Raw genomic sequence first — 19,264 nt, forward strand, 5'->3', positions numbered from 1 at the left:
CAGGCCCCTTACATTGGGAGCGCGGAGTCTTAGCCTCTGGACCACCAGGGAATTCCTGATTTTTACATTTTAAATGGTGAAAAACACAAAGAATATTTTCTGATACATGAAAAATTTCTGATACATGAAACTTATATGAAATTAAATTTTGCTATCTATATATAAAACTTTATTTGAACACAGTCATACTTATTTATTGGCTTGGCCGAAAAGTTCGTTTGGGTTTTTCTGCAAGATGTCAGCTATGGCTGTTTTCATGTTACAACTGCAGAGATGAATAGTTGGTTCAGAGCCTGTATGGCCCACAAAAGTCTAAAATATTTATGTGACCCTTTAGAGGAAGTTTGTAGATCACCTAATATAGAAGTTTTCAACACTATCAACCAGCTTGACCTCATTGACATATGGAACAGTCTCTCGCACACCATCAGCATACATATTCTTTTCAAGTTCACGTGAAATGGTCAGCAAGGTAAACTATATGCTGGGTCCTTAAGTCTCAGTAAATATGAATGCATTAAAATTATGCATTAGAATTGTATTAGCAGTTTTAAGAAATGATCCTCAAATATGTGAGAAAAAAATCTCCAGTTGCTTGGAAAAAGAAAGTAACACTTAATCCATGGATCACATAAGAAGTCACAAGGGAAATTAGAAGATATTTTGAAGTGAATTAATATGAAAACACAACTTACTAAAGTTTGTAGGGTTCAGCTAGAGCTGTTCTTAGAAGGAAATTTACAGCTTTAAATATTTTATTAGAAAAAAGTCTAAAATGAATGATCTAAGCTTCTAAGTGTAGCATAAGAAGAGCAAATTAAACCCCAAGTAAATAGAAAATATTAAATATAAAAACAAAAGTTAATGACATAGAAAATGAGGATTAATGAAACCAATAGCTGTTTTTTTAATAGATCAATAAAATTAATAAACCTCTAGGTAGGTTTATTAAAAAAAGACAGAAATTACTAATATCAAGAACTATCCTGTAGACATTAAAAAGATATTGTTATGGACTGAATGTTTGTGTACCCCCAAAATTCATATGTTTAAGCCCTAACCCCCAATGTGATGCTATTTGGAGATGGGGTCTTTGGAGTGGGGCCCTCACTGGGATTAATGTCTTTATAAGAAGAGATGCCAAAGAGCTTGCTTTTTCCCTCCACCCCTGCCATGTGAGGACCATGTGAATAGGTGGCTGTCTATAAGCCAGGAAGAATCCTCACTAGAAAGTGACCATGCTGACCCTTGATTTTGGACTTCTAGTCTCCAGAACTGTGAAAAAGTAAATTTGTATTGTTTAAGCCACTCTGTCGTATTTTGTTATGGTGTCCTGAGCAGGCTAAGATAGATATCAAGTGAATATTGTGAACAATTTTAAGCCAATAAGTTTGACAGTTTAGATGAAGTGGACCAATTCCTTGAAAAACACAGGTGCAAAAGAAATAGAAAACCTAAATAGCCCTGTACTTGTTTTAAATATCAAATTGATAATTTAAAAGTCCTTCAAAAAAAAAGAAAAAAAGTCCAGGTTCAATGGTTTTTTGTGGCCATATGGGTTATTTGTCAAAGGTTGTCATACTCTGCATTTAAAATGCAGGTGGATTTTACTATACCTAAAGAATACCCTAATAAAGTTGAATTTTTAAAAAGACCCATATTTCTAGTATAGTTTTCTTGGTAGATCCCTTCAGTTTTGAGATGGGAATATATGAATTTTTAAAAAGTCTCTTCCACTTATCTCTTTGGAACATAATTAATATATAGTAGGCATTCAGGACTTTTCATTATATTCAAAAAATACAAGATTTATGCAAGCTAAGTATTTTGAATGCTTATTTTCATAATACAATTTTGGAAAAGTCTGTGGTGTATCCTTTTGTACAGGGAATAATTTGTCAAAGTTATGTATTCAGTGCATTGCAATTTTCTTGTTTCCTCTTTTATTAAATTATAATGCCATATAATTGCTTATATGCATTTTTCATTTTTAGATTGTTATATTTATCAAGTCTTTAGATATAACCTTTTTGGGTCATCTAGATGAGTAGTTCTTAGGCTTTTAGATTACACAGAATAATAAAATTTTCAATTAATGTTAAACAATGTCAATTTTGCAAGTAAGAACATCAAGAGAAAAAAATCCACTGTTGTCCACAATCATTATTTTAGCACCAAAAAAGTAGAAAGAACATACTTTCCAGGTAAAATAAGCCCTCCTAAGAAAATCAAGACATAGATTATTGATCACTTTGTACTAGGCATTACACCTAACATTTAAATGTTATCATATTTAATTTTCCAAATACTCATACTACATTTTCCAAATACTGTTATTATACTCATTTTATCGGAGAAGAATCTCAGGCTCAGTTATGTCAGAACAAGATGTGTGATTTCATAGCCCATGCTCTGAACATAGTCTAGGCACTTTTATAATGCAGAACAATTAACAACCTAAAATGGTGATATATTTGCATAATTCTTGATAAAAATTTGTCACCATAGGTCTTTATTTGATAGTTCAGTGCAAGCTCAAATAGCTTATGTAGGTATTCATTTTTTCTCACACATAGTTTTACGGAGATTCTGAACACCTCAGTTAAAGAAACAACCTTCTTAATGTTCATTCATTCATTTTGGAATATTCTGGGTAAACTTACAAAAGCCTTTGGCCTTTAGTATGTTTTTCTAGTCTTTAACACTTTGTGCTGGTTAGAACGCACAAGGTGGTGGTATTGTTGTCTAGCCATCTAGGCTTACAGGGAGGGAGGGTGCAGAAAGGCACTTCATGCTTGGCTTTCACTCCTGTCCACGAGGTGATATTTGGCATTTAATCTAGTGACAGTACTATCATTATAATTCTCATAAACCTGCACATACTCTGAAAATTTTTTGTCACTGTCAGGTTGCTTACTTTTTTCTACAAATGGTAAGACACTTTGAGATTTTTGTGGTTAAGAAAATTACCTTTAAACTTAAGTTTGAATAATGCTTTTATCACTTGCTAGCTGTGTACAAAAATTATTTAATCTCTGAACCTCTGTCTCTTCATCTGTTAAAATTAATAATATTTAACTTAGTATATTTTTGTCAACTCCAGTGAAACAGTGTAAATGAAAACAGCGTGAAAACTAGAAACTAATGGACATTTTAGGTAGCTGGAATCCTGTCAGGGTTTTTAGAGCAGGATAATGACATGATACATCTGTTTAGGTTGATATGATGTTGGATCTGAGTGGAAGTGGGGGAGGGGTGAAACTAGAGGAAGGGAGAGTAGAAGGGGCCAAGATCATAGGTGAGGTGACATTGAGCGTGGAGATGAAAATGGAATCAGTCATTTTGGAGGGAAAAATAAATATTTCATGATGAGAAAGGAGAAGGAACCTCTTGCCTCCCAGATTAATTTCCAACAAATATTTGCCGATTATTTTCCACACTCTGTCCTAGGCATTTGTTATATACAGGCACAGACCTGTAAGGACCTCTAGGAATTGATGGTATTTGGGTCCAGGTAGGATGTTGCCTGCATTTATGAACATAGAGAATTTGGGAGCAAGTGCTGGTTTTGGTATTAAGTCAACCTATTTACCTGTAAGCAAGTTGAGTTCTGTGCCACAGCTATGGGTACAAAATACTGCCATATAATTTTTACGTGGTCCTCATGAAATTTGTTTATTTAGGATCACAGACACCTGATTGTAAAGTTTCATTAGTGTTTAGAAAAATGATAATCTTAGGTGTTTGGAAAGATTATATTTTCCTCCTAATACTGCTAAGTATTTTAGTATTAAAAAAAAACACTGTAATGAAACTTTGGGCTTTCAGATAATTTGCATTCAGTCTTACTTGGTGCTATTTCTGGGAGAAAAACATTTCTGAATCTTATGTACATAAATTTGAGTACTTGTTACAGGCTTGTCAGTTCTAGTTATTGTCACTGTTAAAAGATAGGCTTTAAATAAAATTTGGCTGTAAACTGGCATAATGGATTTCTTAATTTTACAGCAGTGGTTCTCAAACTTTAGGTTGCTTCAGAATCATCTGGAGAGCTTGTTAAAACACAGTTACTGGGATGTTTCTGATTCAGTAGGTCTGAGGTGGGGCTAAAAATTTGTATTTCCAGAAAGGTGATGATGCTTATGTTAAGAACTGCCTGTTATATCATAAGGGATAAGATTATCCTAAGAAACCACAATTTATGTTCTAAAAGTACTTTAAAAAATAGATTGGTAAAAATTATATGATGCCCAAGAAATAAACTTATTTTCATAAACATGCATCTCAAATCCAAATCCTCGTAGGGTGTGATAAATATAAAATTTTTATTACTGTCTTTCCTAAAAGTTATTTTTCTTATTTGTTTAATTAGTAATAGGACAAATTAGAAAAATAACTTTAAAATACATTAAAGATATTATAAATACTGTTCTCTATTCACAACAAATAGTTAACTATTTAGAGGTTTTGATACCTTTAAATATGTAATTCATTTACCCAGCACTTTTCCTTGACGTTAAAAATCAGAGTTCAATTTTTAAAAAATATAATACCTGTAGTGAAAAATCAACGCATTCATTGAAAGGTGGATGGTTTTGTTTTCCACTGTCTTCTACTCTTCTCCCGTCAGCCCCGTACGTAGTTCATGAATTTCAAAACCTGAAACTCTTGGAATATCAGATGTCAAATGTGATGATATGGTTAATGTAATACGTCAGCCCAAATCAGTTTCAGTAATTTTTTTAAAAATCTTGTATTTTTTAGCTAATGGGAATGACAACAAGAAATTTAAAGGAGATAGACCTCCCTGTTCGCCTTCCCGTGTTCTCCATCTTCGCAAAATTCCAAGTGATGTCACCGAAGCAGAGGTCATATCATTAGGTCTACCATTTGGCAAAGTAACTAATCTTTTGATGTTGAAAGGAAAAAGCCAGGTATGTAAGTTTTAAAGATTGACCCACAGTTATTATCTCTGAGTGTTAGTGATAAAATGATTTTTAGGGGAATTACCTGGCAGTCCAGTGGTTAGGACTCCGTAGTTTCACTGCCAGGGGTGCAGGTTCAATCCCTGGTGGGAGAACTAAGATCCCACAAGCTGCAAGGTGTGGCCAAAAAAAAAAAAAAGATTTTATTTTCTTGAATTTTTTTTTCCCCCTAAATTTCATTCTATTTAAATAGTTTTTAAAATAGAACTTTTTAATGACAGGAAGCAGCAAACAAAAATGTTAATGTAGGAAACAGGATTATCTCTTATTCATTGACTTGTTAACAAACATATTTTATATTCTTAATTACAAAATGGTTTATGAAAATATCCTGTGATTATCAGAAGAGATTGGATTGATTACCATCAGAGATTGGATAATGATGTCTGATTCAGACTCCTCTATCTTTAGTAAACTATTTAACATCCCTGTTTAATGCAGATGAGGTTATTAAGAACTGGAGAAGTTAAATAATATGTCTTAGTATTCAGCCCTTGTTGTGTTTACACATTTTTCTTGCATCTTTTGGAGATAGTACATGCACTTGGATCTTTTTATCACAGATGCCACTATTGAGAATAGCATGGTTTGCACGGTTTGAAAGAGCCAACATGACCGTGTCTAATGGCTGTGAAATGTCTAACTGCCATGTGTAATGTACATTATCGTGTTTCATATAGTGTATCCTATGTTTTATGTCAAATAGCTCTGAGAGGCAGCAGGCAATGTCACACTTTCCTTTGTTTCTGCAGTTGGTTCTAGGTTTATATTTATCTGTAGTGCTAATTGACTGTTATGTTAATTGCTTGTCTTTTGATCATAAATCCTGTTTAGAAAATATCTTGTTAGTAATTACTTCAGGAGATTCTGTTGTGAGTCACTAGTAGTACTTGTAAGCATAATCTTTCCTATGGTTCTTGTAGGTGGAGTGTTGAGGACAGAGTAGGGGTTATTTTCACCAGCCTTTCTGTGGGTAGTGACTTTCGGTTTTCTCTCCACCCTACATTATGAAAATTGATCCCTTTGGATGCTTTAGGAAAACATAAATAATTCTTTTACTGGACTCCATGTAGAAAAATTTATTTTTACATATGAATTTTTAGGTTGTATATACATTTAGGAAAAAATTCCTGTGATAAGAATCATATTCCAAAGACATTGTTCAGCTTTTCCTTTGTGTGACTGATGTTAGACATTGCAGGAGTTTAGAAACATTTAGAAAGGAGTTTGCAGGAAGAGACTCTCCCCATATAATGAATATTATTAGAATACAGTTTACAAATTCTTTGTTGAAAAGATGATTAAAAACCAGATAGTTAGGAAATACTGCCATAGCTATTTTTGTTACCTTGATCATTTTTATCCACTTCTCTTAGAAATATTAGAAAAAGTGTATTATTGATACAATTGGATAGCAACTTTAAAGTGTGTTGTGGACATCTATACCTTTTAGATAGTATAAATGACTCGAAGTCTGTTTTATTCCTCAAAGACAGTGATTTGGATCAGGGGTTCTTCCTGCATTTTAAATTTGAGATGTTCTTATAGGTAGTTCTGAGGGCTCAGAACGCTTAGTAGATGTCTATATTTTATCTTCTTAACCATTAAGATAGGGTGATAAAACCTGCCACCTTAAAGGTCTGTAAGTATCCTATTCCTGTCATAAGTTAATGGGAGTCCTGACAGCTAGGAGAAGCTTTATACAGAATAAGACATAAATACCAAGGAGCTTCTTCCATCTCAGTTCTTCTTGTGTTAGTCTTCAAATAGCTAATATTAGTACAGTGATTGCCAATATCCAAAAAAGGTCACTTGAATGACCCAAAGCAATATTGACTTAATGTAAGAAGTTCTCCCATTTCCCTGATTTGTACAGTTGAGTCTTTGCACCTGAATGCTCTAATTGTATTCATAAATGGCTGTTTTATAAAAAGGTAGAGAAGAGCAAATCATTATGCCTCATCTCTGTTTGAGAATTTTTTAGGAAGAAACTGAAAGCTACTACTATTTATAGTAGTGATGCACACGTTTATTTTTGCCTTTTTAATTATTTCTAGATTTTAGAAGAAACAGAAATAAGAAGAAAACCAAAAACCACATAAAATCATTTAATCAACTGGCCATTTCCCAATCCCAAATCGTTTATTGAACCCAACTTTCTTCAATTATGTTTTCAGTTACTGTCAATGATACACTTTGAAACAAGTCTTTTCATCCCCTTGGGGACAATGTGATTTCTCTTGAGAATACTGAGTTTAGAGCAAGCTGGAATGACAAAGTAGTTCTTAGCTGCCTTTCAAAAACATGAGCTTTCACTTTACTTTCTTGTGTTTATTGCAGGCTTTCTTAGAAATGGCTTCTGAGGAAGCTGCTGTTACTATGGTGAATTATTACACTCCTGTTACTCCTCACCTTCGAAGCCAGCCTGTTTTTATTCAGTATTCCAATCACAGAGAACTTAAGACTGACAATCTACCTAATCAAGCTGTAAGTATTAAAGGTATTTCTAAAAATAGTTATAAGAACACATGATATAATAACTTAAATTTAATTTTCTGTTTTTCAGAGGAAAAAAAATCATGTGTTTTTCTTCATCTTAGCATGCTCTACTGGTAAAGATTGTTTATGTAAATTCTTACCCAAAGACTTAAGAATAAGAAAGCACTGCCATTTGGAAGTAAGTTTGAAGATATGGCGTTAGAAATGGCAGATATTTAGTTTTCCCTTGAAACTGTTTTCATGAGTGGAAAAAAACATACATTGTTATGTCTCTCTTAAAAATCTCAGATGTGAAAGGAACTGTAGAAGTCAATCCTTTTCTTTTTACAGAACATGTAACATTTGTGTGTTTAGAAGTCAATCCCTTCTTTTTACAGAATATGTAACAAAGGCATTGAGAAGTTGAGTGATGCTTTTATTGTGATGTTAAGTAACTGAACTTAAGATGTTAATAAGAATTTGTATAGATATGTTCATTAAATGAATTTTGACTCTCCAAGGTGAATGTGCAATATAGAATATGAACATTTCTTACCTAATTTTCCAGTTTTTATTTTGATATAATTCATGTTCAAACTTCTGTGTCTCTTCAGGTTGATTTCTAAGTAGCTAAAATAGTAATTTGAAGTAACTTCAGGGTAGGAAAAATTTATCCACAAAGCAAGTACATTTTAAGAAAGGTTTTTTAAATTATGTTGAGAGCAACTTGGCCATGATACTCTTGCTCTAGGCAAAAGAACTCCTTCAGCTCTTTGACTCTGTGTTGAAAGTCATTATAATGCAAGCTGCTGAATTCATAGTTTTACACATTTTTAGAAACAGTGACATTTCCTGCACACAATCCTTAACTTATTAAGAGATATTAATGGCCTATAATAAACTATCTAAACTTAAGAGTAAATGAAATGTTAGATATTTTTAAATAGTATAATTTTTTTTAATGAAAAATTGCCTTGTAAATAGGATACATGCTCATGGTAAAACATTCAAACAATCCAGAAAAATAAAAAATAAAACAATCCAGTTACCCAGATATAACTAATTAACTAACATTTTGCTAACATTTAACTGTGTACCCCTTCTCTATTCAGGTTATTGTCTATGTATATAATTTTATACCAATGGAATCCTAATAGTTTGAAAACTACTGAAAACTAATTATTTTTTCTCTACAATATGTCAGGGATGTTGTTTCATGACAACAAATATAGAATTACTTCATACTTTTTATTTTATTTTTTTACTTCATAATTTTTAAATGACTGCATAATACTCTCTTCAAAAGGGCAGCCATCATTTATCCCGTTTCTTTTCTTTTTTTAATTTAACATCTTTATTGAAGTATAATTGCTTTACAATGTTGTGTTAGTTTCTGCTGTATAACAAAGTGAATCAGATATATGTGTACACATATCCCCATATCCCCTCCCTCTTGCATCTCCCTCCCACCCTCCCTATCCCACCCCTCTAGGTGGTCACAAAGCACCGAGCTGATCTCCCTGTCCTGTGCTATCCAGTTTCTTGTTGTTAGATTGAGATTGTTTGCCATGTTATGCTCTTACAAATAGTACTACAGCAGCATTCTTACATATCTTGGCACACATGCAGCATTATCTTATTTATGTTTCTGACAACAAAATTGCTGGGACTAAGCCTATGCATGTTTTATGTTTCAGTATATGTTGCATGATTGCTTTCTCTAAAGCTCATTTGCTGATTTAGGGTGCCACTGATAATATATGAGCAAGCAGTTTTCCTGTCCATCTGTGTTAATATGCTAGTTAACAAATTGTATCTTATTGTTTACTCTCTTTTATTTAATAACTTGTAAAGTGTTTATAGTGATTTCTGTTAATGCAGTTTTTCCCCGATTTTTTCAATTGTGGTAAAATATATATAACGTAAAATTTATCACTTTAACCATTTTTAAGTGTATGGTTCAGTGGCATTAAGTACATTTTCATTGTGCAACCCATCACCACCATCCATCCCCAGAACTTTTTCATCTTCCCAAACTGAAACTCCATACCTGTTATACACTTATTCCTCATTTCCCCTACCCCCACCCTGGCAGCCACCATTCTGTATACTTTCTGTCTAGAATTTTGTCTGCTAATGCAATTTTTAAAATATTTTTATATAATAGTCAAATCTCTGAAGTTGTATTATGGTCTCTGACATGGGTACCATACTCATAAAAACCCAGTATAGCAAGATTAAAAACATTTTTTTTACCTATATTTTCTTATACTTTCATGTTTTGGTTGTTTTTATTTGTAGTGTTTAAATCTTTGTTTTGTTAAGAATATTTTGTGGGTGGAGAGTGAGGCTTTGGTCTTTCTCTTACTCCCAGTGACCAGTTTCTCTTTTGTTGTAGTTGAATAACCCATTTATCAATATTATCCATTCATGGGACTTCCCTGGCAGGCCAGTGGTTAAGACTTTGCCTTCTAATGCAAGGGGTGTGGGTTCGATCCCTGGTTGGGGAGGTAAGATCCCACATGCCTCGTGCCAAAAAACATAAAACAGAAGCACTATTGTAACAAATTCAATGAAGACTTTTTAAAAAATGATTCACATCAAAAAAAATCTTAAAAAATATATATATATCCACTCTTGTGAAACTTGTCTTTTGTCATGGTCTAGTTTTCCATACACAGACTATGCGTATTTACAACCCGCATATATACACTTGTTAGACACGACTACACATTCTGCTTGCGTGACCCCCATCTACCCTCATGTGTGTGTGACTCACATGGTATGCAGTCCATGTCTAATATGGACTACCTTTTGGATTCTGTTCTGTTCCATTCCTAATTCAGTGTCCCTAAGGCTTAATATGTTGTAGGGCAAGGCCCTATTCTTTACCCTCTCTTTTTAGAAATTAAATGGATAATATGTTTTGTTTATTTCTCAGGATGTATTAGAATTATTTTGATAACTCCTAACCCCAAAAAACACAGAATTGGGTTGATTTTATAGATTTATTTGTAGATAATTAACATGTCTATATTGCTAACTGATCCTTTTGAGGAGGAAGTTATATTTTATTTCCTATCTTTCAGAAGAATTTTTAATTCTCCTTCATGTAAGTCATGCAGTTTTCACATTAGTGTTATTCCTAAATATGTTAAATTCTTAAAGATGATATAAACAATAAAACTCTTAAAGACTGGATTATTCCAAAGGGAAACAGTGAGAAATCCCAGTTGCTTGGCAACCAAAGCCAGCCCAAATGACCTAGTTTATTCTTAGATAGCCTTGATTTCTTCCCAGTACCCTTTCCATTTTGTTACTTTTGTCCATTTTTTGCATTGGTGTTTGATAAAATAATATTTTTCTTTTATTCAGAGTCCTACACCAAAGCTGAAGTCAAAATTGAAGGTCCTGTTTGCATATATAAAATGTACCAGATGTTTTTTTATTCAGGCAGCCCTCAGAAACTGATAAATTACTGTTTCATTCTCTTCTCTTTGAATAGCAAGATATCCCAAAACATGCACATAACTTCTTTTCCAGCTTATGGACATACTTGGCAGAGGGTCAGGTGAATATCAAGTATCTTTGTCCCTTGGTTTAAGCTAAAATTATAGCTAAAAAATTTAGATCCTATTTTGAGGTACAGCATTTGAGGAGTGGTTGTATTAATATGATTCATTTTTGTATAGACAGTTTTTCTTGACCTTGTGGGTGGAAGTTTATAAATTTGCAAAGAGATGACCATGGAAGGATTTTCCCTTAAAAAATTTCCCAAAAAATCATCCAACGGAACACTTAAGATCTGTGAATTTTGTTGTATATTCATTTCCATCTCAATTTTAAAAATGGTTTCTTCACATTATCCAGGCATGTTTAAATTTTACATGAAGTATATATACCTCCCCCACCTCAATAAAATATTTGTTGATTTTTCCATCATACTACTGCTGTTTCCTTTACCACTAGTTAATGTAACCATTCCGGAGGGTTTGTTGCTGAAACATTTAAAACTATCCCATAATAAGAATTCTGCTGCCTTATAATGTTTAGTATCAGATACACAGAAAATATGTCTTCTGTGTATCTGAAATATCTCTTCATGTTAAGAAGACATTTCTTTTTTTCCCCCCCTCACTTTTCTGTTGTCCTCAGTGGAAAGTATGCCTCCACTTTGATTTTTCTTTACTTAAATATATTTGCCTAATTAAAAATTGAAACTGTAAAGTTAATTATTAAATAAATCTTTTTCTCAGACTTTTATTGTCAAAATAATTTTTTTGCATGCCTGCTATGCAGAGACTTTTGTACTCAATGCTCTGTGAAGTACTAATGCAGAGTATATTGACAACTCTAGAATGATATGGACAATATATACCATGGCTTCTCATGTTTCTCCACTGTGGTATCTTCTATGCCAAAGAGGAAAGAGTGAAGGAAGAGAAACAACAACAGTAGCAACAATAACAGTAATATAGCAGCAATAAGCATGTATATAGAATTGTTTAATAAAAAGGATTGATAGAATGATTGATGGGTAATGAAGTAAAGTCAGTGAGGTTGGGAATTCCCTGACGGTCCAGTGGTTAGGACTTTGCACTTTCACTGCCGAGGGCCTAGGTTTAATCCCTGGTCGGCGAACTAAGATCCCACAAGCCGCGCAGTGCAGGCAAAAAAAAGTTAGTGAGGTTAAGTTTACTTTCAGTTATGCAGGCTTCGTTTTGATAAGATTTAATCATCCTGATAGAAGAAGAAAAGGCACCATTATTCCACTGAGAGCCTCACTATGATGATTTTTCCTAGACATTATGAAGTTGTGATGTCCAGTGTGGTAGCTGCTAGCTAAATGTGGCTAAATTTAAATAAATACAAAAATAAAAATTTCAGTTCTTCAGTTGCACTAGGTACATTTGGAGTGCTCACTGGCCACTTGTGGTTAGTACTGTCATATTGCATACTGTAGATGTTGAACATTTCCATTATCACAGGAAATTCTGTTGGACAGCACTGTTGGTCTTCCATGTCTCTACTTAACCTTTCTTTTTTCTGTGTGTGTGTGCACGCAATACAGTTATAATAACTACTTTAATGTTCTTTTCTGCTAACTCTAATCCGTGTGTTAATTCTGAGTCTTTTTTGAATGACCTCCCAACATCATCATTGCCTATTTAAAGGCTCAAAGTGGAAATGTGAGCCGGTTTTCAAATTTGAAAGCAGTACAACCCTTTTTTCCAAATAAAATCTTACTGGGGAGCCCACTATAAAATAGATAAACTGCCATGTTTGAAGCAGAATTAGGATGCTCAGTATTCCACACACTTGGCTTTACGAGAACATAGTTTTGAAAGCTAATGATATAAAATATTCATATAATTTATATATTGTTCTCAAAGATGATTTGGAAACAGCATTTGGTAGTTTGTGTTTTACTTGATATATAAAAGTCTGTATATGACATTAAAATGCTGTTAAAAGGTAAAAAAAAAAATGTATATAAAAGTGGAAGTTGTTCAACTCTTAAGCATGCAGAAAGTAAAAGACTGCCACTTTTCCAGAAAGATACTTATTTTAATGTTATTTTTCATAGCAAAATGTTGGAAAGCTACTCATCTCACATTAGAAAGGTGGTATAATAAATAGTTAAATTAAAAATTAAAGTCATGAAAACAAATGTTCATATAGAAAACAAAGTACTGAGACAAAGTACTATGTTCTTTAAAATTGCAAGTGAGTACAATATGTAGAAATGAAAGAATCTGCATTAAAGTGGTAGGATTTTTTCATTTTGTGACACAGTTTACTAATTATCACCATTCTTAGGAAATTATAAGTATGGAACAAAAGACTGATGAAAACTTGCATTTAATTTCAATAATCATTAACCGTGCTTTTTTTCTCTTCAATTTTCTCTTTCACCTACTTTATTTTTTAAATAATTGGTTTTTTTGTTTTTTTTTTGTTTTTTTTAAATAATTGTTTTAAATTTTGAGACAGTCACAAAATTTAAAAAGAGTTACAGATATAATACAAAGAACTGTTGATTTCTTGAGGCATTTGGGAATAAATTGTTAATCTGGTCTGTGTTCACTGGCCAAACTTTTAGTGTGCATTTCCTTCAAAGAAGAATATTCTTCTACACAACCAGAATACAGTGGTCAAAATCAGGAAATTAACATTTGATGCATTACTTCCCTCCAATCCTCAGTCCCCGTTCGAGTTTTTCCAGTTGTCCCAATAATGTTTGTTCCAGCAAAATAAGCATTATTCATAACCACGTGTTCCATTTAGAAATCACATCTTCTAGTATCCTTTTATCTGAAACAGTTATAGGGTTTTTTTGACTTCGTAACCTTGACGCTTTTGAAAATTATGGGCTACTTATCTTTTAGGCCATCCCTCAATTTGAGTTTGTCTGATGTTTCCTTGTGATTAGATTCAGTGTATGTAGCTTTGACAGGAATGTCACAGAAGTAATGCTCTTTTTTTCTCGTTGCATCATATCAGGGAGCACATAACTTCAATTTGTTGCATTATTGATAGTGTGCTCTTTAATCACTTGATTTGGCTGGTGTTTGCCTGGCTTCTCCACTGTAAAGTTGTGACTTACAAAGGGGGAAAGAAGAGTGTTTGGGGGAAGGTACTTTAAGGCAGTGTAAATATACGGTTCCTTATCAACTGTCAATTTATATCAGCCTATGGACTGAATGTTTCCCATTTCATTTGATGGGTTTTTATTTGTTACAGTCATTATTTTGGTTCTCAAATTGTCCTATATTTGGCCAGTGGGAGCCCCTTCCAGCTGTCTTCTGTGTCCTTTTGGCTCGTTCCCATCATTCTTTGAAAACTTCTTCGCATTCTGGTACAAAACAGCAACAGCAAAACCCCCACAAAACCAGAAAAGTTACACACTCATCTTGTGCTTTCCTTGCTCCAGCTTTAGAGCTGGACATTTTTTAGAGCACCTGCTTCCTTTTAGTGGAGCATGATATTAAAAAACTTTTCTGCCTGCCCCTGCTTGGATTCTAACATTTCATGCCAGGCTGCCCCTCCATTGAATTACTTCCTTAGTCCATTCAGGTCCCCATGGACCGACCTCCTCTTCACCCTGCTTAGATTATTTTTACTACATGTGGACCCCTTCTTAACTCTCCCTGGGTTCTGACAGTCCTGGCTAGGCTACTCTCCTCTGGATGCCTTTCTTACCCATCTCGTGCTCCCTAGGTTCTGACAGCCAACAGTGAGTCACCCACTCACAGATACCTACCTTCCTTACCTTGTTTGGGCTCCGATTTCCCTTACCAGGCAGACCTACCACATGGATGCGCTCCTTGCGTTGCTCAGGCTCTGATGCTCCATGCCAGGATGCCTTTGTATAGGGATGCCGTCCTGCCCCACTCTGAACCACCACAGCTCCTCTCTTCCTCCGTATTTACACCTATCATATGCCACCCAAAGGCTTTAGAACTCAGTTGTTCAGGGAGGAAAAGAGAAGAGGGGGACTTCAGTGAATTTTTTAAAGTGGCCTTTGATGTTACCCTTCACGCTGTCTTTTTTCCTATTGTCATTTAAAAATTAGGAAATAAAAGTTATATCCAAATTTTCTTCTTTTTTGGCCATGGTTTTGTTTTCATTTCTTCAAGTAAATTTAAGAACTTTCTTAAATATTGTGTCATTGTGATAAGAAGGCAAGACTTTTGATTCTTGACTGATTACAATTTTAGGATGTATGCATCCAGAGAAAGTAGATATGTATATTTTTATTTAAATATATTAACTTCATATTACTTTACATCAACTAATTTTAAGGATTATATAATGCTTCTGTGTAACCACAAGTTCTCATTTTGCATTGTTAAATAGAGAGCCCAAGCTGCACTGCAGGCTGTCAGTGCTGTCCAGTCAGGAAGTCTGGCCCTTCCTGGAGCTCCTGCTAATGAAGGCACGGTCCTACCTGGGCAGAGCCCTGTGCTCCGAATAATTATTGAAAACCTCTTTTATCCTGTTACCCTGGAAGTTCTTCATCAGGTAAGGAGGAACACTCTTATGAAAGCAGAGTCAAATATGACCTCTGTAACTTCGGATGTTTTATGTCTTTAGTTTTTCAGGTTGTTGATTTTGGTTAATGTATTTGTTTAAATAATAGTAAAAAAAAATCTTCAGCATCCTGTTTCATGCAAGAAATAGTATCAATTAGAGATAGTTTGAGTTTTTCTTTTTTTCTTTTTTTTTTGGCGGTACGCGGGCCTCTCACTGTTGTGGCCTCTCCCGTTGCGGAGCACAGGCTCCGGACGCGCAGGTTCAGCGGCCATGGCTCACGGGCCCAGCCGCTCCGTGGCACGTGGGATCTTCCCGAACTGGGGCACGAACCCGTGTCCCCTGCATCGGCAGGTGAACTCTCAACCACTGCGCCACCAGGGAAGCCCAGAGATACTTTTTTGAAAGCCTCCATTTTCTAACTTAAATACTTGATTTAAAAAGGTATGTAAGAATTCTGTTTTTTTATACCTAAGCAAGAAAATGAACAAAGCACAGACTCCTATAAAAAGCACCAGTAGTAGTTGTTCCTCAGAAAGTACCATCAGTATAGAAAACAACTAATCTATTTGTACTGACTCCTCCCTACACTTGAGTATTTTTATTTTAAAAACTCTGAAAGGAAAATATGAGTAACTTAAATAAGGAAGTATCATGTTAAATACTAACTGATTCTCAACATAGCTTTCATAGACTACCCATTACTATGTCTAAACTGTCTTGATAAGAGGCAGTGTACCACATCATGGCCTACTGTGAAGATATAGAGTTTAAGAACTGGAAGATCGATCACCTACCTAGTTACATAATTTTGTATTGAATAAAACTGCGGCTCAGATACTTGATGAGTTGAATATTGTAAAGAGTAATTTAAGAACCAGTTAGAATTCAAGTCCCCTAATGTCAACTCCAGTATTCCATTTCATTATACTTGACAACCTAAGTATAAAAATTATTTTAAAACACTAAAATATGTTATATGCTTATTTTCATATTTATTTATTTATGGCTGCGTTGGGTCTTCGTTGCTGCGTGCGAGCTTTCTCTAGTTGCGGCGAGTTGGGGGCTACTCTTCGTTGTGGTGCGTGGGCTTCTCATTGCGGTGGCTTCTCTTGTTGCGGAGCACGGGCTCTAGGCACACGGGCTCCAGTAGTTGTGGCACATGGGCTTCAGTAGTTGTGGCTTGTGGGCTTTAGAGCGCAGGCTCAGTAGTTGTGGCACACGGGCTTAGTTGCTCGTTGCGGCTTGTGGGATATTCCCGGACCAGGGATCGAACCTGTGTCCCCTGCATTGGCAGGGGGATTCTTAACCACGGTGCCAGCAGGGAAGTCCCTATTTTCATATTTATATCTCATTATTATTATTATTATTATTATGTATTTTTGCGGTACGCGGGCCTCTCACTGTTGTGGCCTCTCCCGTTGCGGAGCACAGGCTCCGGACGCACAGGCTCAGCGGCCATGGCTCACGGGCCCAGCCGCTTCGTGGCATGTGGGATCTTCCCAGACCGGGGCACGAACCCGTGTCCCCTGCATCGGCAGGCGAACTCTCAACCACTTCGCCACCAGGGAAGCCCCCTCATATATTAAACAGCATGATCTCAGGCCAGTCTAGACTCATTTAACTGTTTTCCAAACCTTTGCATTTGTACTACTGAATGAAGAGTCATAGGGGGGTGTGTGTGCATTTAAGAATTGAAATGTATCCTATCCTATTCTCACATTTTACAAATAAGGGTACTGGGGACCTTAGAAGTTGTTACTTTCCCCACAGTCATTGTACCAATTGGTGATAGAACTCAGATATATTTCCTAATATGGTTCATGTGCTATGCATGTAAATATCAAAATATACCATTTATTATGCCTACTTTATTCCCTGTGATAGTTTCCTGAGTACCATTTTCTAAATATGTGCATTTGTGAAGCATGTCCTATGGAGGGTTTTAGCAGTGGTATCCGTAGCCACCGTTGTTTCCTAAAAGTGTTCAGCAGTTACTTAAGTGATTGGTTTCTTTGTTCTGGTGGATTTTCTTTTCTACTGTTTATCCCGCAAAGTGGCATTGAACCCTCTGTGATCCATCAGCATTTTTTGTTTGCTTTTGCTACTGTGGCACTGTAGCTACTGCTAACTTCTACTGCTTTACAGAAGATGTTATTGCACCTGTGGCTCAACATTGCCATCAGTCAGCAGTGAATTTAGTCAAGGTTGTGTGGTCCTGTCTTGTCATTCCATTTGTCATTTCCCTCAGACCAGTAACAAACCTTGTTTCTTTCCCAAAAGATCATGGGTCCTTCAGGTGAAGAGAGGTAATTGAGAGTCTTCAATAGTAACCATTGGGATAGGACTCTCAGCCCTTTAGTTATGGCACTCTCCTGTTTAATCCTTCTTCACATTGCTGTTGGAAAACACCAAAACTTCTTAGCAAGGCACTTAAGTCCCCATGTGCAGACTTCTCCCCATCTCTTTAAGCTCACTTCCTAACTCTTCTGCTTATTTAACACCCTAGCTTTTCTGGCCCTTTGACCCTCTCCCCCTCCCCCCCTCTTATTTCTGTCCTTGTCCATTTCTGTCTTCTATTTCTTAGGCCTGGAACACTCTTTAGGGAGATAGCCACTTAGCTGAATCTACATCATTCCATTTGCAGCTCAAATTCACCTCCTCAGAGAGTCTTTCTCTAATTACGTTAATTTAGCCCTCTCCCCCTGACACTCTATTCCATTGGCCAACTAAAATGTAGTATAGCATAATGATTAAGGATACAGTATCTGGAGCTGGTTTGAATCCCAGCTCTACCACTTACTACCTCTATAACCTTGGACAAGTAACTTACTCCCTCTATGTCTTTTTCTTATTTATATAATGGGGATGAAGATGGTATCTATTTTATACCTTCATTGTGTGGATCACATGGGTTAATGCATTTAAAGCACTTAGAACAGTGCCTATTACATAGTAAGTGCTCAAGAAATGTTAGCTGTACTTATCAGATGCTAGTAAATTGCATTGTAAGAAACTGATCCTTGCTCTTGTGGTCTTGTGGGTAAGATGTAATTTCATAAGTAATAGCATAAAATGTGATAAATATTGTGATTGGAAAATACATGGAAGTGTGGAGTTGGTTGCACATGTTATAATTAATTAGTAAGTAGAGTTGATATTAGCTAAACTGCTCTCTAACATCTATGGAAGCTAGTGTTTTTCCTTTAGCTCATGGTGAGGGGATTAATGATGACTGAGATAGGAGTGGTGCTATTTCAAATGAGGTAGGTTAGGGGAAGTGTTTACACTATGACATTTGAACAGAAGCTTGAAGGATGTGAGGGTGTAAGTTATGTGTATATATGGTAGAACAATGATGCAGTCAGAAAGAACAGCAAGTGCAAAGTCCCTAAAATGGAAGTGTGCTTAATGTGTTCAAATATCAGAAAAAAGACTATATCATTGGCGTGTAAAAAATAGGGAAGCCATAAATGATAGGCTCAGAGAAGGTGTTAAGACTAGATGATGCAAAGCCTTTGTAATCTCTACACTGAGTAAAATAGGAAGCCATGGAGGATTTTGAGTAGAGGAGGGAGATGATAGGTTTAATGTTCTTGTTGCTATGTTAAGAATAAACTGTAGGCATAAGTGGAGGCTCTTATCATAGTCCAGATGAGAGATGGTGGTGACCCAGGTGGGGACGTGAGCACTGCACATGGTGATTATGTATATATTTGGAGTGATTTGCTGATGGGTTTAGTAGATGTGGGTTATGGAGAGAAAGA

General features: G+C 35.4%; 1 protein-coding gene across 5 annotated transcripts in view; it reads left to right on the forward strand.

Annotated features, from left to right (window-relative positions):
* PTBP3 (polypyrimidine tract binding protein 3) overlaps nucleotides 1-19,264 on the forward strand; it is a 101,369-nt gene that overhangs the window by 43,672 nt on the left and 38,433 nt on the right. For 4 of the 5 annotated variants that reach the window (XM_067743652.1, XM_067743653.1, XM_067743650.1 and 1 more), the window contains 3 exons: nucleotides 4,765-4,934; nucleotides 7,326-7,472; nucleotides 15,324-15,488. In XM_067743652.1, coding sequence (XP_067599753.1) covers nucleotides 4,765-4,934; nucleotides 7,326-7,472; nucleotides 15,324-15,488 — 482 coding nt within the window. The remainder of the gene's footprint in view (nucleotides 1-4,764; nucleotides 4,935-7,325; nucleotides 7,473-15,323; nucleotides 15,489-19,264) is intronic. The other variant, XM_067743654.1, reaches the window with a different exon arrangement.

Source organism: Pseudorca crassidens, chromosome 7 (assembly GCF_039906515.1).
Source record: "Pseudorca crassidens isolate mPseCra1 chromosome 7, mPseCra1.hap1, whole genome shotgun sequence".
NCBI classification, from domain to species: Eukaryota; Metazoa; Chordata; class Mammalia; order Artiodactyla; family Delphinidae; genus Pseudorca; species Pseudorca crassidens.